The 22,835-nt window shown below is 35.7% G+C and overlaps 1 protein-coding gene across 4 annotated transcripts in view; it reads left to right on the top strand.

The window, feature by feature from the left end:
* ATP8A1 (ATPase, aminophospholipid transporter (APLT), class I, type 8A, member 1) overlaps positions 1-22,835 on the top strand; it is a 113,475-nt gene that overhangs the window by 1,793 nt on the left and 88,847 nt on the right. The window contains exons 2-9 of one of the 4 annotated variants that reach the window (XM_010574476.1): positions 180-279; positions 2,820-2,918; positions 7,205-7,250; positions 11,345-11,385; positions 14,960-15,033; positions 16,917-16,986; positions 17,626-17,753; positions 22,267-22,378. In XM_010574476.1, the coding sequence (XP_010572778.1) occupies positions 16,930-16,986; positions 17,626-17,753; positions 22,267-22,378 (297 nt within the window). In that variant the 5' untranslated portion in view covers positions 180-279; positions 2,820-2,918; positions 7,205-7,250; ... (1 more) ...; positions 14,960-15,033; positions 16,917-16,929. Of the gene's footprint in view, positions 1-179; positions 280-2,819; positions 2,919-7,204; positions 7,251-11,344; positions 11,386-12,273; positions 12,348-14,959; positions 15,034-16,916; positions 16,987-17,625; positions 17,754-18,627; positions 18,732-22,266; positions 22,379-22,835 lie in introns of those variants that run through there. The other 3 variants (XM_010574478.1, XM_010574475.1, XM_010574479.1) reach the window with 3 other exon arrangements.

Here is a 22,835-nt window from a genome sequence, read left to right as displayed (position 1 = left end):
TGCCCAACTGTCTCCGTAGAAGTCTTCCAGTTTCTCTTTTAGCCCAAACAAATCTGTTTGCTAGCACAGAAATCACAAAGGTTCTATTTGAAAACTTGTGTAACTGAGAGGGAAGGAATATATTTGAAGAGTTTTTTTGTACTGTAATAATAGCACGTGTTTTTGTCTCTTTCTCTCAGCACTGCAAAGTACAACATAATCACATTCCTGCCAAGGTTCCTTTATTCCCAGTTCAGAAGAGCTGCTAATGCATTTTTTCTTTTTATTGCGTTGCTTCAGGTAAGATCAACAATAAGATGCTAATGTTTGAAACTTGTTGAGAAAGCATTTATACCGTAGGCAGTGTTTTTCAGAGATACTGAGGTTGGTGTACTGTTCTTTCTGAGCTTGTTAGCCTCGCAGAATAGCTGAATTGGGTAAATGTACCTTTAAATGTTTGGGTTTGTGGGGTTTTTTACGCCTTGGAGATAACATGATACACAGGTTTTTCTGTAAAATAGGTTAAGTGTAGCTGAAATACTGTCAGGTGAAAAAGACTGCTGTGGCAGGAAAATCCTGTTTAAAAATATCTGGCATACACAGAAAAATGTTACCTGTGGTTGGCATTTCTCATAATGGAGGGTACTGCCTAAAAACCTGAACCTTATGAACTTCAATCCTGTAGTCTGTTTTGAGGGGTAGGAATTGCAGCTGAGAAGTGATTATTTATTCTTGGAGTGTAGCTGATAAGGATTGAAGCTGAGCCTAGATGAAGAAAAACAGCAGGGGAGTCCGGTACTATAGCAGCTATCTTGCATATCCCAGCTAGTTAGCTGTGCTGGTTAGGAAGAAAACGCACAGTCTTTTTGATACCACCACTGTAGCTTCATTCAGTATGTTTGTAAAGGGCTATCCCTGACCCAGCTTACTGAGACTTTTTTGAAGAAGTACGTAATGTTTTGCAGATATATCAGAATATTTTAATTTTGCAGTAGTTGATAGTTTTTGCATACTATTCTATGAATGCAGTAGCTGATGATGAATGAAAATTGAACTGTGGGCAGGTACAGTGATTAATTACCATTGGCTAGTTCTGTATTCTTAACCATATATGATAAGACCACTCTAGTGCATGTTTTAGAATGTGTTGATTTGTCTGTTGTAGAGATTATTGTGTTAGGAATTGACATACCAAACGAAAATTACTAAAATAATGGCACATATACTACCATGTCTACTTTTTCCGCCCTCACTTCAGATGTTTCAGCAAATGAAAGTTGATTCGTCTGTACTTATTTAGATTTCTTTGCTTTCACTATAAGTGCTTGGAGCGGTTTCTTAGGATATATCTGCATAGGTAGCTTACGCTGTTTTGTAGGGATAAAAAAATCTGAAGTTCAGAGTTTCATTAGGTCATCTGCCTGCAAACCTCTGGCTTCTAAATAAACAGCCTTTTGACCCCATCTGGCATCTTGGACTAGTCCAGTGGTCCAGCAGCACTTCTTGTGGTGCCACTGTGCACATCAAGCTAGTGACACAGAATGTGAGGTTTCAGAAGCTGTTTGAGGCTTGGCATAACTGGGTGAGAGCCTGGCAGGTGAGTGTTTGGGGTAGAGGAAGTAGAATGTTAGGGCTTACAAGTCCACCATCTTCTGTCAGGCTGTCAGTGAGACCACAGTGGCAGGAGTAAGAAATATGGGGTAGTGGAACCAGGGTACAGGCCAGTGCCCCTTTTGCTTTCATATTTTGCCTGGAAAATAATGTGTAATTGGAATGGGGGAGTTTGAGCATACATGTAGGGAGGAATGAAAGGGTAAGAGTAGCTGGTGAAGTCATAGATCCCTTTCCCTTGTAGCCAACACATAGGCGCTTGCCCAACAGTAGCTTTCTGCCTGGTTTCCATGTAGTTGCTTGAAAAATGTGGTCTAGAGTAACCTGGAAAATAGATGTGAATTGGTCTTACTCCAAGAAACATAGCATACATACATATAACATCCTGTTTTCTTTCAGATGCACGTGGTGATAGCAAAAAGAAATGTATGTAATTCTTAAGCAGCATTGGCTGTTTTTCAAAATGTTTTATGATGAATTGAGGATGTCTGCTAACCACACTGATGCATCACTTATTAGTGTACTCTTTTCTTGCAAAGATCTCATTGTAGTCATATGGGCTGCATTGCCTATTAAAAATCTATTAAGGCAGCAATCCTCTTGCCTATCAATGTTGCCGTTAACAACTCTAGTCAATATAAAGATAATTGTGGGTAGTCATCCATGTATATTGCATAAGCAGCTGCATTTTCTCAGCATTTACTTTACATATACATACACTTGCATCATCTATGCCCATACCTGCTTAGCAAAAATGGGTTTCTTACAATAGTCTGGCAGAAAGCAGCTATTTGAAATTTGTCAATTAATAACTAGTATGATACAAAATATCTCTTAGAGATTAAAACTGTAAGGAAGTAAAAATACTTTGGACTTGTGTCCGCGCTAACAAAAATCTAAACTGAGAAAATTAATTGTATTTTATAAATATGTATTTTAATTTAATTTGAAACACAGGAAAGGAAGGTGAATATTCTCCAGACACTAAAATCTCTGAAAGTAACTCCACTGACTGCTATGCGATTTAAAATGCAAATGTCGTTTTATTGTATCAGCTTCTTTTGTATTGAAGACAATAACACTTTCTGGGAAATAATCAGCACTATGTCTAAAAAGTGAATCCAGTTGCCTTGTCTGTATTTGCACAGAAAGTACTGCTTCTTGTAGTAAAAATATCTTTCAAACAGCAATGGAAACAAATTTTTTTCTCTTTCTCTTTTTTTTAATAGCAAATACCAGACGTGTCACCAACAGGCCGTTACACAACATTGGTCCCTCTCTTATTTATTTTAGCTGTAGCTGCAGTGAAGGAGATAATAGAGGATATTGTAAGTATTTAATAGCAATATTTTGTAAATAGCTTTCAAATTTTTCATAGATTATATTACAAAAATTTTGTTTAATAATTGTGTTGAACCATTCTTGCCTTGTGATACTTCTGAAAGCTTCTAAAGCTACTTACTTCTTTAGAATACGGTGTTGTGATTTGAAAGTGTGTTTACTATATATACAAGTGATAATAACATGGTAAAACAGTGACTGTGGTGTTTATTATGTAGATTGTTTCTAGTCAAATGCTTCTCATTAATGAAGGACAAGCATATTTTTAAAGTGTGAACTGGAACCAAAGACTCCACAGAACGCAGTCAAGTCCAGAATATTGCCAATTTTCTCAAATGAGGGCTCTGCTAAAAGAAGATTGGAAGCTACTAAATTCATTTCAGGTGGAATCTATTTTAAAACCAAATAACCTTTAAATACTTACTTGGTTAGAAAAATATTTTTTTTTCTTCCTGCAGGAGCAGAGTCCTTTATTCCCACTAATTATACTTGTGAGCTGGATTTAAGTTCAATCTGTGAATGAGATACTAGACTAACATTTTATAGAAAAATTGTGAGAACTTCTGGCTTTAGTCCAGTCCATGCGGAAGGTAGGATTTAAAAAAAAAAAACCTTGCCAGGATTCTTTTTATTTTTACATCTTTATTTGAGGTGTCTTTAAAAAAATGGATAAGCCCTCAGGAGCTCAGAGTTGAGGATCTAGGAGGCTGCATAGTCTCAAGCATCTTCACTTGTCCTCCATACTTGAAACTGGATGGATTTTTGTTTCACGACTAAATTCCTGGACTTTTCTAAAAAGTGTCTTTTAACTTGCTACTGGAGTTATAATGTGACACTTCTAGTATGTTTAGAATAGCAATCTGTTTGGTTTAATTTATTTTAGAAGAATGAGTATTGGTCACTAATGTGCCATTTTTTAAGTTTTAAAAATGGATTTTCCCCAGTTGTCAAATCCAGATCGTGCATCTGATGCATCTCTTTATTTCTAAAGTCACATGCATAAAATCCTTGGTTTCACTGTTGTGGCTTAGCATGGTTTTGTAGACAGCAAGGGGAATAGGCCTTTTTCAGTTTTTCCCATTGCTCCAGCCCAGTGCAATTTACTGTTAGTCTTTCACGTCTTGGTGCTGAGTGTGATCTGCTGATGCCTGATGGCCAGGGACAGACTTGGAATGCTTGTCCTTGTTAGGCAGGTGCCCCCACCTATGCCAAGTGTTCCTTGGCTCTCTCCAGTCAGTGTTTGTGGTAGTGGTTGTTTTGCTTTCTTCTTGCACTGAATGAAAACTTCAAAAGAGCTGGGATATTTCCATGACTTAGAAGTGTCCATCCTGACTTCTCGTATTTTGTGGGTGGGGAAAGGAATTTCAGGCTCTGTTTCACTTCATATGAGAGATGTTGGGGTTTCCTGAGTACTTTCCTGCCAGCTCTTCACTGAAGGTGTATGGTAAAACAGGTCTCTCTAATTTGCATAACATAGTTGAGTCATTAGTTGATGACTTCTGTACCTAAGGAATTAGTCTTGATGATTTGCCAAATCACTGTAGATGCTAAGAATTTCTTCTTGTAGATGCTAAGAATTTCTAAGAAGTTCTGTTTTAGTTCTGCAAATACGTTATGTGGAGGACAAGAGCTTAGATACATCATAATATGGCAGAGTGCCTTGCCCACTGGAGGAGTAGTGTTCCCAATTTTTTTATACTGTGGGCTGTTCTCTTGATTTTTGGAAAGGGTTGCAGGTAGTATAGTCTTTCCCTGCACACAAATACTAGGCTTTCTGGGAGCATCAGATTTGTTGTGTTTAAGCAGAATTGCAATGTATGTGCAGAAACTTGATCACGAGGAAGAGTGGTGAGCTGCAAAGCTCTGAAATGGAGGGTGGCTGGGCACATGCTGCCTTTCCTGCTGACACAGTCAAGTCAATCTTCTCCTCAGTTACCTCTGTGAATGGATGGTAGGCGAGTTATATTGTCCCCCTGGGTTGTATGAAGCTCCTGGGCTACAGAGTTCAGTGGTCCTGCAAGAGACAATGATGTTTCCGTTAAATGTTTTTGTTCTGTTTTGCATTTCTAGTATTTTCTGCCCAATAGTTAGCTTCTCCTTAAGTGTCTTTTGTTGCTTTCTCTTTACATAAACAAAAGCAATTCATGTTCTTTCAGATATTTTTAACCATTCTGCTGTTAATGCTTACAGACTTACACCATCTGTCAGTGTCTAGGCAAATATAAAACTGAGGCTGCTGCTACTGTACAAAGTGTCCTTTTTAAAATTACCTCATCCACTCGTTTTTCTTTTATGTCATTTGTTTCTACCATTTGCTCTTTGCAACTTAAAGTGTACAGTTTGGGGGGGGAGGGGGAGGTTAAGGGTTTTTTGCATATGTCAGCTAAAACAATAAAGTTCTCATTACCAAATACTACAGGGATACCTAGATGCAAATTAAATACTATTATTCTTTCTGTTAAGTTTACATTGCCTCAACATGTAGTTAATTTCTGCTGTACTTGGTTGAAACCGAGTGAAACAGATGAAGGAGCTGACTGTGAGAATTTAGCTGCTAATTTAAAGGCTCTGTGTGTATATAGATATGTGTGTGTGTATGTGTATATATACACAGCTGATGGTAACTTCATTAATTTCTCACTTGCACAGCTGAGTTTTACAGACTGTAGTCCAAATGAAACAATTTGCTTTGTTTTTGTAGTCAAACAGGTATGAAATTTAATGTTGCCTCTGGTTATATCATGCTGGAATATTTGGCTGACTCTGACAGCTGTACTTTTTTTCCTGTGAAAGCTGACCACTTGATGAATAGTAAAATATTCAGTGTGTTTTCCTTTAACCTTTAGTTTTCATTATATCTTTGTTTCTTTACACAGTGAGATATCTAAGGTCTCCAGGAATAGTTGTCTTCATCTAATATTAAAGCAAGATTAATTGGCTTATGGTTGGGAATCTTATATATCAGTATCAATAAATACACTTATGAAAATAATACTTCAGCTCAAGAACCAAATGCTTCCTTTTCTGGAGTGAAATCCCAGAAGCAGAAGACATTATTCATTAACAGCATGCGTTTTCCATATATGCTTCAGAAGTGCTTGCAAAATTTGTGACATGCTGTGCTAGATTCAGCTGTTTCCAATGATTTTCACCCAGCATAGCTCAGAAAGCAACTGACATCAAATTGTTATCTTTCAAGCTGGGGGAGACTCTCCTTGTGGGCGAATAAACACCTGCTTTGGTCACGTTATTTTGCCTTTCCATTGATCGTAGGTTATTTATCTGTGAAATCAGCCATCTTTTTGAAAGGAGAATCTGCTGATACTGTGTGAAAATCTAGTAAAAAAAAAAAAAAAAACAAAAAAACCACCACACCTTAACTTACGCTTTGCAAAGTCATAAGGTGGCCTTTTAAGAGGTGCTAGCTCAGTCATACCAGCATTTTATTAGAAATACATCTCTTAAGTAGCTTGACTTATTTTTCTTCCAATTTACAAAATTGCTTCTGACTGTATTTCAAAGGCATGAATTCTGCAGCTCTATTCAAAAACCTTACCTAAACTAGTTAATTCTATTTAAATTAATTTCCAAATTATATTCCTGCTCAGGAAGAACTACGTTCATTACTCTTAAATACTGTGTTTAAACTGGTAGTCTCCTAAGCTTTTTGTAGCTGAGTTTGATTATACCTTGAAAATGCTGGTGTTTAGTAGCTGCATCAGAAGATTTCTATGAAAAGGTTTCTCACAGCTATATTAAAACTGAGACACATCATGGGCTGTTGAGGGTGGTGGTGGTGGGATTTTTGTTTGTCTGTTTGTCCTTTGTCTTTTACTGTTGCTGAAGTGTGCAGGCATTTATGTGGAAGTGAAGTCATATGTTTACACAGTCATTGCTTGACTTCAGATCTTTATGAGACACTGCTGTGAAGAATGGTTCCATGATCTTTGCTCTGCTAGAATCATTTCCCAGTTGCAGGAAAGGGCAAAGTTATGGTACACAAATAGACCACTTTTGTTATATAAGGAACTTGTTCAGATAGCGATTGCCCACATGAGAGGACATTTTGGTACAACATGATTAGCCTGGAACTGGTGTGCCTTTCCTGATGATCATAACTATGCAAGTAATCCATAGTCCTATTTAAAATGTTTTTTAAATTGGTTTACTGAATTGATGAGCGGGAGGGTGTAATACACGTGTTTTTTATCTTAAGTGTGAAAGCTTTATCATGTCAACAGAAGTCTTTAACCACTGTGCGTTTTTAATTTAGAAAAGGCATAAAGCTGATAATGCGGTGAACAAGAAACAAACTCAAGGTAGGAAATTTTTTAAAGCCTATTAATTGAGGTTTGGGGGGGTTGTTATTTGAATTTTTTTGCAAATGGTAGTAATGTAATCTGAACTGCTGACAGGTAATTGAGTGGGAAATTGCTTATGCAGATTACTTCAAAATTTGGAATGTAAACAGTTGAAATAACAGTTTGCAGTCACATCAGCCCCACAAAATGGAATATGTTCTAGATTAAGTTTGAGGTTCCTAAGAAACTTTAAATTTATTCATTTAACACAGGTGATGCTGTAGCAGTTAAAAGACTATAATCACCACTATATTTAGTGGGCCTAGATTATGATGAAAAGTCTGTGCATTTCTAAGTACACAAATTATAATTTTATTCAACCAGCAAATCTTGAATAATTCAGTTTTGGAAAACTCTAGAATTGGAAGGAAAAGTCATAAAATGGAATTTTCTATGCTGCTTCAAAACTGTGGATAAAGATGGATGGGTTTTTTTGCTTTTGTTCTCTGTGTGTTGTTTTTAAATATGAAATCAATTTAGTGGTTTGATTAGAGATAATGAGATATTTAGCCAGTGTACCCAAACCAAAACTTTGGAATGTGATTTTTTTTTTTAAAGATTCTGATAAAGAAAAGAAGTAGTATTAAATCAGATGATTATTTTAGCGCAGAAAGTGAGGGAGATGTTAGCTAATATGTCCTAAACACGCCCGTCAGGTAGGAAGTCCAAGTTTAAGTTCCTGCGCTGCTGCTCTTTAACTTTTCATGTTACCTGAGGTAGGCCTCTCTATCAAAAGCTGATCTTGTTTTTGTAAACAGGAGGAGGAATGAGTGTCATGTGAATTTAATTGCCAAAATATGAAAAATACCACAAAGAGGAGAATCTTGCATGGAATCTTATTTAAATAGATAACAAACATAACCTTCAGGTTTTTAGGGAGGGATGTAGTCACTGACTAAAGAAAATCAGAATTGTTTAGCACTGCTAACCACTGGAAATGTCTCTAATTTAAAAACATAAATTTTAAAGCCTACCTAAATTGTACATAAATCTTAAAGTTTACAGTAAAACTTAGGGGTGGGGGGAAAATAGCTTATGAAACTACTGAGCATGTAGCTCAATAGGAGGTATGGAGAGATTAGGACAGGGAGACAAATCTATTGACTGAAAGCACTGGGAATAGAAATCCCCAGAGAACGGGCCTGGAGAAACAGTTAACCTCTTATTTATACATAAAAAACAAAGGAAAGCTTAATGTAGACATCCAAAATTCTTTCATCAAGCATTCATAGCTTTTGAGATTGGAACCAAGTTTTAGGTGGCAGTGAATGTTGAAGTGCCTTTTAATTTTTTTTTTGTCTGGACTGTACAATGTTTTAAATTAATAAAAGACTTGTTTTACTGTCTTTCCTGCTTCTTCTCCTTGCTTACCTCTCATTAGGCTCTTTGGTGACTGTTCCTAAAATTCCTGAATGTTCCATGCATGCAAAAGAGCATCTTGGAAGTTGAAAGTGTAGTGAGGATACATAAAATATTGCTAGCACTGAGAAGTAAGCTTCTTAAGCTAATGCAGGATTCTCATAAGTACAACATTGATCCTAGTGTACTGTCAAAGCAATACTTAAATGTATTGTGAAATATAGTCTATTGTCAATAATTAAAGAGTTAATCAGTATGGTACTCTCTTACTCTGTTTTCATGTATTCAGCAGTTCTGTAACACTGAAAAGTAGTGATGTGCCTGGTACATTATATATCCAGCTCCTCCTTTGGTTGTCCTTTAAACATACAAAATTGTTAATGAAATGACATGCGCATGTATAGATTCTGTATATGGGTTTCCCTTCATCTGTCTGTTCCCTAAAGACCATCTGTATCTCAGTTAACCTTAAGTAATTAACTTTCTAAATTTCCATTACCATAAAAAAACCTCTTGCAGAGGATTTTGATTTATTAAGCTGCATTAGGGATGGCTTTTGTTACCTCAGGCTGCATACATATACAGCAGGACACAGTCAGACATTCTGACATGATGAAATGTGCTTTTCTGCAGTGTGGTGAAGTAGTCTTCTGTAGAAAGGCTGCAGAAGACTTTATGGCACAAGTTCTCTAGCCATTATATAATAACGTGTATAGCAACACCGCTTCTTTTTCTGTTCCCATGAGGAAATTGATTGAATTGAATGTCAGTGCACGTTAATTGTGCTTAAAAGCTTATTGGATCGAGCTAGGGTTAGAGTACTCTTGAGATTTCAGGTGTTTCGGCATGTTTTCATGAGTCTGACTCATCCATTTGTGAGCTGATTTTAACCAGCTAAACCAGCAGGAAACAAATCCAGAAAGAAAAGCTGACAGTTTCCTTCCATTTAGTGGGTTAAATTGGCTCATCAAAGGGTCCAGTAAATACCAGAGGCAGCATGCATTAAGCAGTGAGGGCACACACCTTTGCATGGGGTGAGGGCAGAACAGGACCTTCCCTTCGCAGTGGCAGTGCTATGTTAGGTCAGCTTGGCTGCAAGTGAAACAGCCCTAGGATGTATTTCAGCGGTGCAAGTGCTTCTGCAGCCAGCACTTAAGCCCCTGGCCACCTCTGGCAGCTTATTTACATTTCAGACCTGCAGAACTCCACTGTCAGTTATTCCACTATAGCTATTTGTGAAACTTAGTCATCTGGATTGATGCAAGGTGTATTTTTAATTCTCATCAGTTCTCTCATCTGGTTGATACCATGGCCCCACAAACTACTGCTGACACAAGGGGATGGAAGCAGGTAGTTGGTGGCACAATTACTGAATCTCTTGGGTTCCTTAGGACAGTATTACAACCAGTCCTCACTCTGGGTCTGTAGTTTTCCCAGTGAAGGGAAAAGGTTTGTCAAAATAGACTTTGTGCAATGATCAACTGATTGGTGAGACAGTCATTAAAATATCTTGCTTACTGTCTGAAAGGGAAACTGCTCCATTTGCTATTGCCCTGAGCATATCGGCACTAATAAATTTGGGGGAAGGAAGGGTAAGAGAATTTATCTCTTCCTAAAGATTTATTAAACAGGTTAGATAATGACTCGCAGAAATAATTGAGATATACAAGAAGAGGGGTCAGTCTGGACAGAACCTCAGGAAAGCTTAGATGTAAGGGTCATATGTATTCCCAGATTTTGATCCACTTTTTTGAAATCAGCACATGCTTCCCTAAGAACTGAGTCCTGGTCAGGTACTTAGATAAGCATCCTGACAGTTTGAAAGCTGGAAGACACAGTGAAAGAGAACAATCTCTTGGACTTACTTGAGTATTGATACATGGCAATATGTTTTCATTTAATTTTCTTTCTGTACATCAATCTTCAATAGCTTTTTAACTGGTGCTAATAAAAAAGAGTCACCTTTATTATTCTCTGAAAACACAATCTTGGCAATCTTGGCAATTAACTGGCAAAAAAGCCATGGGTTTTGTATCATAGTAGCAATACTTAAAACTAGAGTAGTGGAGTGTGCTTGCAATAGTAATTGCTACTGCCAGGGAAAATTTATACTAAATCTTACACTAAATGGCATGGGTCAGTTTGGGGGATTTCCAATATATTTACGCAGATGACTGCAACGATGTTGAAGTTCTCTGACGTGCCAATAACAGTAAGAACAGCTGAAACCTAAGAAGCTGCTGGTAACTTTTTATGAATCTTTTCTGTATGAACCTCATCAATATTTGAACTGAGGAAAAAATTTCTTGAATTGATTTCTGCCCCACCCCCCTCCTCCCCAATTTCATAACTTTTTGACTTTGGAACTTTTTATTTCAAGTGCCAATTTATTTTAAAACACCACATTATCGCACCATCTATATCAGGTTTAACTGATTCTCAGACCCTGTAAAATGTTGTGATTGACTATGTAATAAGATTCTATGGTACAAAAAACTGTTAAACAGAATGTGTGCTGTATAATTTAAATGCTTGACCTGAATTTATAGAAACAAGGCATGCTCTAAAATGTTGTGTAAATAAGCTGTGTCTGTATGGCTTTTCATAAGGAATCTAACACATACCTGTATACTGCTGTTAGATTGTACAACTGGAAAATTCTCTTTCTTCCTTTTTTTTTTTTTTTTTTCCAGTACTGCGAAATGGGGCATGGGAGATTGTCCACTGGGAAAAGGTGTGTGTTTATGTTGATGACTTCTAGAGCATAATGCAGGTTTACTACTTGCTTTATTTCTCCAAATAATTGTCATTGATAAGAATTAACTGGTAGGATGGGAAATGTATAATCGTTTGTATTTTATTTTTTGTTTGTTAATACTTGTCTCTTAAAACGTACTTTTAAGTCAAGTCAGTTTTGATGGCATGAGTTGGGCAAAACTGCCGTTAATGGTGGGCTTCAAGTTCAGTGAAAAATAATATGACTTGGGAGTATTTGCATATTGCAAAATTATTCAGTTCCTTAGTATTATTTGGTGTGCCAAGGCAGAAACTTCTTTCTGGAAACTAGTTACTTTGTGTGTTTGCTAAGCTTCTTTGGCTTAAACCATTAGAACTTTAAAGACTGTTACGCAGTAGTTAGGAAGGGACTGTTAAAGGTAACTCTCAAGGACTAAATGTTACGCTGTCCATCTAGTCCCTTAGTTTTCTTGGTTTCCATACCTGAAAGCTTGAACAAAACTTGACCCACAGTAATTTGGAGGCAAGGTTCGGATGAAATTGGTTTATACCATTGGAGAAGCAAGGATAAGGTATATAGCGTGATGCAACAGAACTGTGATCTTAAGGGAAATTAGTTTCTTCTTTAACTCAACTTCAGTCTTCCAATAAAATATTTTACAACAACTAGCAAAAGTAAAGAACTGCATAGAGAAGGTCAGGGTTAGGCCTATTGAAGAATAGATTTCCAAAGAATTCCAGTGACCTTTGAGACCTAGGCTTCTCCAAGTGTGTGAGTTTCTAACAGTTTTTCTAGCAAATTCAGCAGGTAAATATTTACTGTACTTAAAACAAAGGGATAACATATTTGTTTGAGACCATTAACCAATTCCCAGTTTTCTTTCAGGTAGATGTTGGAGATATAGTTATAATAAAAGGCAAAGAGTATATACCTGCTGACACTGTACTGCTCTCATCAAGGTAGAGATGCCCACTGATGCTTATAGTGTAGAGGCTGGTTTCTCTACCCTGCATTTATTTATTTATTTATTTGTGATTGCTCCAAGGAAATAAGGAATAAACAAAAATGCTGCTGTTCTGAAGTGTAGTCTTTTGTTCATTCAGACATTTATCATTTCAGGCAGTGTTTCTTTAAACTGTGACAATTAAAGTTTTAAAATTATACTGGCATTCAATTTACTCCTAAGAAAAATTCAGTATGTTATTTTGTTGTTGAGTATAGTACAAAAAAGGCTGATTCTCTGTCTAAAAATTGGACCTCAACTGCCATATTTAAACAGGTTGGCTTTTTGATATGTACCTAACAAATTGCATCCTATAAATTAATTAAATTTGCTACATTACAGGGAACAGAAATTTTTTTTAGTTGATATACTCGCCAGATTGACGGTTGAATCAGGAAAAAAAAGTGAACTTGATGTGAGCCATCAAATTAGCGCTGTCTTTGAGCTGAACATTCACTTTATTACCTGATATATATATTATGAATAATTTCAGCACTGAAAGCAATACTTAATTTATAGCGTGTAATGCTGTGACTTTTTTTATGTGGACAATCAGAGGTTGTTTATCATCATTTCCTTGGACAGTTTTATTTAAGAAATCCACATATTAAGTGGAAGATGCACATTTTTTCAACATCTGTTTGATCAGGTCAATAGACAACATATTCTAAGAATTTTTTTAAATTAAGATTATTTAAATATGATCAATTGTATCTTCATTTTATTACTGTATGTTTACAATGCAATTTCCACATTTTTTTTCTTGCACAAGTGGAAGCATTATTGTAATGTGTATGATTATGGATTAGGTATAAACCCTCTATGATCCCACTGAAGTTGATGAATCCACATGTATGTACAGTTAATAAGGTCAGGATCTTATGCATTTTTGTGATAGATTGTGGTATAGACTAGTTCCTTGTTTGTTCCATCTTCCATTGTATGTCAAAATTAAGTATAGCTGTATCTAAAACACTTCTATTAAATTATTATCAAGTGTAAAGTAGTTGCCAGATAATACTGTAAATTTTCCCCACAGTCTGTCTTCAGTACTAATATTTGTCATAACTTCAGATGTTTTTATGTTGAGTATCCTCTATAAACCTTTTACTTCTGCACTTTGAGAAGCATTTATAAATTTTATTGGTGCTTCTCCACCAGGATCTTCACAGGCAATACACCATGCAGCAAGAACATTTGTTCTATTGGCCTGATAATAGCTTCTGTCATGCTAACCCTAGTGTTCTGCAAGTGAAGCAGATTACATCCTCTCAGAGCAGCTTCTTTATTATCTTCCTGAGTAAGCTCCTAAATTTGAGTCTTTGCCTAGATGTCTTCACTGTTTTTCCTTTTTGGATTTGGAGGACGCTTGCGTCACAGTGTTCTGCAGTTGTAGTTTACACACAGAAAAATACCAGTTGCCTGCAAAGCCTTTTTTCCAAGCCTTGTCCCTCCTGAAGGAATCCTACATCACATGTTGACAAATTGAACTAATAGTTAGCTGCTACTAGACTTGTTGGGACTGTTACCTCTGTTTAACCTCACTATATGGCCCTTGTCAGAACACACTGTCCTAACTATGACCATTACTCACCTTGGTTTTTCCTGTCAGGTTTTCTTCTAGGATCCAGTTTGCAAAGGGGACCCTTTGAATTCTGATTGCTTTTCTGGGCCCAGTTCGGGCCTTTCTTCCAGCTAAAACTTTCTTCTTGGTTGTATTACTAGGGTCCTGTTGCAGCCCTCCTTCCAGGAGAGAGCCCTATGCTGCTACATTACCTCTAATTCTGCCTGCATAATGGCATGAGTTCTTCTCCAGCTCTCATCTCCACATGACCATGTATTCTTCAGGAAGACAGTCTTGCCAATTTTGCTTTCCAGGTTATTGATGCCCAGTTACATTTTAGGTTTCAACAGCAATAAGAGCCTGTGGGCCTGGTTTTAATTCAAACTAATAATAGTTGGTTCTTTTTACCAGCAATAGCAATTTCTGGAGAATGAGAGGATCTTAATTATTTTAGGAAACTATAATCTCTTACAGTGAAAGGACACTAACCTCTGAGATTTAATTCCTTTTGGGTCTTGCTAGTTCAGTGTAAATTTAAATTCACAAAGCTGAAACAAAACGTGATCATTTTCAGCATGTCTACATAGAAGGGTTCTTGTCACCTGACTTTTCTGAAAAGTTGATGCAAAATCTTTTGTTGTGGTTTTTATTTTTTTAATTAATCTATGGAGTGGGTAGAAACTTTGTCAGTTGAGAAACAGCTTTTTATTTTTACTGTACAATATCAATGGGTTCTGCAGCTTAAAAGTGGTGCCTTACAGTAAAACAGTCCACTTGAGTAAAAATGAAAATATTCTAGCTCTTTTCTTCCTGACCTGATTAAAATAGATTTTGAAAAAATTGTCATCAGATGTTTTAATTAACATATATTGTTTGTATAATAATTTCAAACTCTGTCTTTTTGTCTTTGTCCATTTGTTTGGTTTTGGTTCTGGTTTTGGTTTGGTTTTTTTTCCCTGTCACTTATTTTTCTGTTCTAATCATTTTCAAACTGGGATGTGTAGGTGGCAGTAGGGGAAGTAGTGAAAGTGACCAATGGGGAACATCTCCCAGCTGATCTCATCAGTCTGTCATCAAGGTTAGAATAAACTAGTTACACAGGATACGTGTACGTGGGTCCTCGTATACCAAATATGAAGAGCACTGCCATGCTGGTAATCTTTGCTTTGCTGTTCACCTTTCCTCACCAAACCCCAGACATCTGTAAAATTAGAAAGGGTTCGGTCGATAAAAGTACACATTGTTAAAGTGTAAATACATGACAACACTCCAAGAAATGAAAATTTGTTTGTCCTCTTTGTTTTTACACTGTCCCCATGAAATTTTATCAGACAAGTTGTCATTGAATAAACACACAGTAAAACACCAGGATAAATATATGTTTAATTCCTTAGAGCAAATTAAGAAGAACATACATGTGTATACCACCCCACTATTTTCAGCAAAGAATATAGCTTAATGTTGGTAGGACTGGTAGAGGACCCTCTGCACAAACTTGGATGTTGCACAATCTCTGCTGCATGCAATGGCAAAAGCAGCACTGTTCTTGTGTATCGTGACAAAATGCATGTTTCTTAGACACATCAGCTTTATGCTATTGTCTGCACTGTTACCGCACTTTGTTTTTCCCTAACAAATCAATGGGCCTGCCTTGATCTAACTGTAACTTACTTACTTTGGACATCACTGCTGTCTGCTACGGTAATTACAATTAAGCATGTGTCTCACCTGAAATGTCACTGCTGCCTTAGTCCATTTTAAAAGTGCTTCACAAAAATATTGTTTGGTTTTTACTATTAACTAATAAAAATGCTAGAATTGTAATAATGTTTTATACAGGTGATTCCTTCCAAAAGATCTAAACAGAAGTTGTTTACATTTTTAGAAAAGTTTGCCAAAAAGAAAATGCTAGCCTGAAAGGAGTTTATGATAATGATTTTTTTTAATGCTTTTGCTTTACAAAAATGTTAGAATAACCTACATAGCTTTATCCTGCAAGCATTTTAAAACTAAGTTGCTTATCGATAGCCACTGTTGCATTAAGAAAGCAAATTTTAAAAAACACTTGATGGTTGAATTTCATGCTAGAAAAAAGGAAAATCTTAGAAGCTTTAAAGTGGTGTAAAGACTAAACATTTATTCTTTTAAGTTGTAAGGGATTTTTATGACTCCTCTCATCCTTTACAGGAACGTAACTTCTTTCTGTTGTAGATACAAGTAGTAGGTGTTCTGTCCTTCATGTCCAGAAAATGGGAGCTGAGTGGAATATTTCAGAAATCCTGACCTGTTATTTACCAACTACTTGCAGAAAAGTAATTTTGTCCTTCTGTATCTCCGTTTTCCTAGTTAAAACTTCTATAATGGTTATAATATGTTTTGAAATCTGAAAGTATTTTACAAAATATTGCTGTTACACATTAAAAAAAACTATTGAAAAATTAAATGCAATAAGTCTTTTATCAGTATATGTCAAATAGATGAACTATTCAAATACTAAATGCTCTGCATAAACTTAAAACTTTTAATTTATAAAAAAACTTTTTAAATTGCATAGAGGACAGATATATTTCAAAAACTGTATTATGTTATCCATAATTTAGACTTCTTTTTATTAGAGGACCCTTTTCAAGAAAACTGCCATGTCTAAACTACTGCTGCCTACAGTAGTAGGCACTACAAATGTACTACATTTGTGCCTGTATCTTCATCTCATGTGAAAACAAAGAAAACTTACTATGTATAGCATTTTCAGCAGTGTTTCATCTCACGTGGGTAGGTTTTGGCAAACTTTTTTGAAAATGTAAAGTACTGTTGCTTTTACAGATATGGCTGTAAATTATTCTAGTTCTGAGGATTTTATAAGAAAAAAACCTGATTGCATAATTAGCTATTGAAAGATTACACAAAGTTCATGGATTTTGACATAATAATTTAAAACTAAGAAATTTTTTTTCTTGATAGTGAACCGCAAGCTATGTGCTACATCGAAACATCTAACTTAGATGGTGAGACAAACTTAAAAATTCGACAGGTAGGAATTTCTTTTTTGAGAATACTGCTAATATTATTTTAATCTATTATTGCTTATAAAAACATACGTTATGACATTAATGGCCATTTTAGAAGACTGTGAAATTTTAATGGTTTGAATAAAAAGCTGTGGGTTATTGACATCATAAAAGTTTTTGTTCAGTTAATTAAGCAGAACGAACGATGGTTACTCTTAAGCCATACCTTGCACTTTTGTTTTAGGGTTTTTCTTTGGGTAAATAGGTGGAAAGAGTTGTAGTTGGGTATTGGTTTTGGTTTAGAGGATAGGTGAGGGAGAAGCCCTGCAGAAAGAAGCTGATAGTGCCAGTATTGTCCTTGAGGGGCAGGTAGGGAATAGCAGTTTTTGACTGAGTGTGCTGTCTCTGTGCAGGGACATTCTTGCTGAGTTATATGATGGGTTATGAACCTGTCTTCGTCATGATGTTTTAAGATACCAAGGTGACTTTCACTGTCTATAGCATCCAGCAGAGTGACAGCGAAGTGTAGCAGTCCCATTTTGTTCCCATAGGGATACTAGTTTTCTGGGTTTGCACTATCAAATTTACAATACGTAGATTTATATATTGGAAAGTGATTTTTTTTTTTTTTTAATGTCATGACAAACTAATTTTGTTCACAGGGTTTGCCACTAACATCAGACATAAAGGACATAGAAAGCTTAATGAGACTTTCAGGCAGAATTGAATGCGAGAGCCCAAACCGACATCTCTATGACTTTGTTGGAAACATCAGATTGGATGGGCATGGGTATGTAAATCCAAGGAAGATCATCTCAGTAGATTCAATCTAACAGTAGATAGCTATATGTAGTTAAACTGCTCAAGTTAAAATACGAATAGTAAAGTCTTTATTTTGTTAAGACTAGAGAGGTAAAAATCTTTTCTGATATATTCTTTATTAGACTTTATTTTCTTAAAAATCATGAGGGGTAAAACCATACTTCTAATGTCTACAACTTGAGGTTTTTATACTAATTGACCTTCATAAAGCAATAGCTATTAATAATAGAAAGGAATGCTAATCAAATTCTAATAGTTCTGGAATATGTACCTGGTAACTCACTTCTTAACAGGCAAGGAATGAGATGCTTAAGTTTCTATTATAGAAGCTGAATAGAAGTAGTTTCTTGTCTGTTTTTTTTATTGTTGTTTTCTTTTGTTTAAGTCTGGAGTGGAACTGAGTCCATCGCTTATATACTCAAATTCTTCTGATTTGGTAGCTGAAAGACATTTAATACCTTAGCTTAGTGAAAGTATGTTTCACTAAGAAAGTATGTTTCTGTAAAAATAGACAGCCTCAGTGCAATTACAACACACATGCTTGTAAAACTGCTTCAAAAATTCATAAAATACTTCAGTGCTTACCAAATATTGATACTTGGAGTTTTCTGTGGGTTTGAACCGATGTATTAGGAGTATGAAGTTCATTACTAGATCCAGAATTGTTGAGTCCTTCATTCCCAAAGATTTACAGGATTTGTTTTTTATTTGGTAGGCATTTATTTCTCCATATACAATATTATTCATGTTTGTGGTTTTAAAGTGATATATATAGTATTAACTAATTATTAAATACTTTTTTTTTTTTAATATTCCATTCTTTATTTACTGATTTCTTACAGATGCATTCCGGGAGTTTTCAGTCGCAAGAGTGTGGATCTATTATAATTCCACTGTACTTGTCGTTAAGAAGATAAAAACATTTACCTGTAATTCTTCTCTGAAGGTAATAGTTATAATAGATCCACACATTCATCCTTCCTCCCTGGCTAGAGAGAAAAACATATTTTTCTTTTTAATCTAATTATTTAATTGTAAAATTTTATTTTAAAATGAAACATTGAATGTGCTGATGGCCGTTATGCCTCAAGAACGTATAGGAGCACGCCATCTGCTGGTCAAGCAATTTGCCATTTGAGAAATTCAGTTTTGGAATATTTTGAATATAGTTCTGATGCACTAGGATAGTTCCAAAAGTGTGGCTCTAATATAATATTTACCTTCAGTGAAAAAGAATTGCAGGTAAGTAACTCTTTTGGGATCCTGATCTTATTTCTGACCTGAAAAATCAGGGATGAGTTCTCTTTCTGCTTATATTAGAGGTAGCACAGGTTCATCTAACTGGTATCTATTTATCCAGATCTTTAAGACCTTCCTACCAGATTATGTAGATCCAGAAGCTGTGATTTCCGCTTTATCCACTACCATCTTAACATTTTTGCAAAGGCAGTGGAGGATACTGAGAATGTATCTCACTCTTCTTTCTTCTTTCCCTTTAGATAACTCACTGGAGTGCCATAAATATTGTATCTGGTTGACCTTTTCAGTCTTTTTCCCTTCATGGGAGAGCAACTCCAAAAAACAAAGGTTCTCTTTTTCTCTTTTGGATACTCAGTATTCAAGGAGATAGGACTCCACTGACAGTTACTTTGCCTTTTGGCTAAATCTGTGGACTAAACGAGGCCAAAAATGTTTTTGTGGTATCCTCATCTTTTGAGTGTGGTAACTCTTATCTCCAGAATTTGCAGCTCTTTGTTATGCTCATGAATATACAGAAGCATGTCACTTGATTTGAGGCAATGAAGACAATTGGCTAGAGAAGGGAGAAAAGTTCTTTAGCCTGGTTAAATTTGAAATTAGGATTAGACAATGGTTCAGAAAAAGGGTGAGCAAGTTAAAAACAATGGCAGATACTAGTTATCCAGACCTAAAGAAAATGTTTTCCTGAAGACATTCTTAAGAAAATTTTGGATAAGAGTGAAGTATGCTTGTTAAGAAAAACATTTTGATGTGTAAGCTTTCAAATGAGTCTTAGAAATTATTAGCTCTTAATATACCCCATTGAGAACATCCCTTACCGAACACAACCCAAATACATTGCTGAGGAGTCATTAGTATGTAGCATACAAGAAGAATCAGATGAGTTGGAACAGTTTTGAGAAGGCTGAGGCCAGGAAATTGAGACCTCAGAGCTCTATCAAGTCATCACACCATCACGTCATTACAGAGTGGGATAAGATCACAATGTTGAGGATCAGCATGACAGCTGGCAGATCTGGGCCTTTTATGTCCCTGGTTGGTTTTCTGTTTTCATCTCCTTGATATATGCAGCAGTTCTGCTGGAGACAACTCTCACTGGCTGCAATTTCAATTCTTTTCCCATTGTCTTCCCAATAACAGACCTTGAGGATAAATTCCTGCCCCAAGTTGGAGAAGCGTATCTGTTTGAGAGCCAGTGTCCTGATGAAAAACAGAATCAAAGGATCCTGCAATGAAAAGGACTTTACTGCATATTCTTCACAGTTTTTAAGAGGGGAAAACAAAGAGGGAGGTCAGGAGGTGGCAGGAAGAGTCTTAGAACTCACCTGACTCATCAAGGAGTACAGGAATTAAGAGTGGAAGGTTTTGACTTCTGCCTTCCTAGAGACTCTTGTGTTAGTAAAAGGGACAGAAAGTCTTTTGGCATTCCAGAGAAGGTCCATAGTTGAAAAGGTTTCCAACTTATCTGTGGGGAACTTAAAAGTAACTTTCTCTGGTTATATGCCTTTCATCTTCTGTGACATTCTTGTTAGTGTTAATAGACTGAAAATACCTAATTATTCTTGGAATGACATGTAATCCATTCTTTAACTGAAACATCTATGTATTGTGCTGGTGGATGGTCCAAAAGTCTTAGAATGATTCCGATCCAGGAATAAATAAATAAATATAAGAGCAGAAGCAATCTTTGGTGGCAACAGGAGTCCATTTTAATGATTCTTTTGTAATTCAAACCCCAGCAGTTCCTTTCATACTAGAAAGAACATTTATACTCTTAATTTTGCCATGATATGAACACACTTCAAATACAAGAGCAGTACAGTTCAGATTTAGAAAGTAAGTAAATCTCAGTATGTTTTATATTTCTGATTCCTTGTTTTGATGAAGTGCCCGCACCTGGAAATTATTTTCTGTGGCAATATCATTCAACAATTCAGTTGCTGAAACGTACTTACTTGGTAGGGAGAATGATTACTTAAACAGTTAGTATGCTCTGTGCTAGTTTCCTAGAAAGTAAGTGGACTAAGTTGTCGTGGAGTGGTGTTCGTTATTTGTTTGGGTTTTATGGAAAAGCACTCAAATATTTTTCCAGATCAAATATTTTTTTCTAGTTTCTGCAAATTAACATTGCCACTGTTAATTTTAGGGGAGGAAGAATGTGTTGTTTCCTTTTTACTTATAGTCTTTGAACTTCAAAGCTTTTTGTTTGAGAGGAGAGAAGGGGACATGACGAACCAGAAAAAATTATTACCTGAAACTTACTTGCTGAGGCTGACTTTATGCTCTTTGTGCTACCAAAAATGTTACCAAATATCATGGCTTCCTCAGACTCTTTATAGCTTATGTATCAGAGATATAGTTGCTGTCATTAAGCAGTTTATTTGTGATCTTCATAATGTGTTGGTTTCAAACAACTGTAGAGATAATATTATTAGGTAAGAATGCCACTAGAGCACATTGACAAGTCTGAACTGCTAGCTGGTACTTATAGAAAGAAAAGTGAAAAATTACAGTATTGTTTGTCCCAGGGAAAGAGTAATAATTATTTAAAACTTTTTATATTTTAAGAAAAACCTGAGCTATAGTATATGTGTAAAGTCAGCTGTCTGAATTTAAGACATTTAAATGTTTCCAAATCTTAAGAGGTTTTGTTGCTCACTTACTCAGTGCAGTTCTAAAAGAATAATACAAGTAAATTTACTTGGTTTTGCAATTTAAAGAAGGTCCAGGAAATATTGTTGTGAATTTTAAACAGTTAATGATGTTCATAAAGGATACTTATTTCATTGGAAGAATGAATGAAGTTGAGAGTTCAGAAAATTATTTCACCTGAAAATTGCTTTGGAAAATCAGTTTTGTAAGAGTAGTCGAGTTTCAGCATACACTTAGAAAAAACTTCATAATCATAAATCAAAGGAAAATTAGCCTTTGTTAGTTTCAGTATGCTTGCTAAGTAGTACCATAGCTTTAGTGTCCATAGTCAAAATTAAGTGGTAAGTAATATTTTTGCAAACTTAAATTTTTGGACTTGCTTTAAACTGTCAAGTTTTCTCTCTGTCAACACTCCCCAAAAGTTAACTTTTAAAATTAGGTTCCTAGCATATTTACAATAATCACCTAAATTTTGAGAAATTATCTAATAAATTTTAACAACTGCTGGTTATGTTTATTCACTGACATTGATTGCTTTAATGCTAAAATATAAAACTCCTTCCTTCTAGTACTGTTCCATTGGGATCTGATCAGATTCTTCTACGAGGAGCTCAGTTGAGAAATACTCAGTGGGTTCATGGGATAGTTGTCTACACAGGACATGACACAAAACTTATGCAGGTTTGTCACTTGGATTTTCTCTAAATGACCTGCTTTGTTACCTAATAATGCCATTACACAGCACAGAAAATCCTTTCACAAAACATGGCTAGATTCAATATAGTAGTTAAAATGTCAGTAATAGAGCACCTTTGTTATGAATTAAAACCAATAAAAATAAAGCAATTTCTTGTTACTATTGGTCACTTAGCCACAGAGTATTTTTTCCACTAGTAAGCATATTTGTTGATTCTATATTTTAACTAATGTTTTGAAAACTGGTTTATTAGCAAGTTGGATCATTATAGTTTGCCTGTTCATCTTTTTTTATTTTTGACTGCTTCTAAAACTGTAATCTTGTGGAGCTTTCTTTAAAGTACAAAGGTAAGCATTCTTGTCAGAAAATAAAGTGAAAGTTTATTTATTTGCAAATTGAGGAGGGAAGAGAACCATTCTCAGACTATGAAATTACATTTCC

The sequence above is a fragment of the Haliaeetus leucocephalus genome, unplaced genomic scaffold (assembly GCF_000737465.1).
Source record: "Haliaeetus leucocephalus isolate CR32 unplaced genomic scaffold, Haliaeetus_leucocephalus-4.0 Scaffold439, whole genome shotgun sequence".
In the NCBI taxonomy this organism is placed as follows: Eukaryota; Metazoa; Chordata; class Aves; order Accipitriformes; family Accipitridae; genus Haliaeetus; species Haliaeetus leucocephalus.
This window is presented reverse-complemented; position numbering and strand designations above follow the sequence as displayed.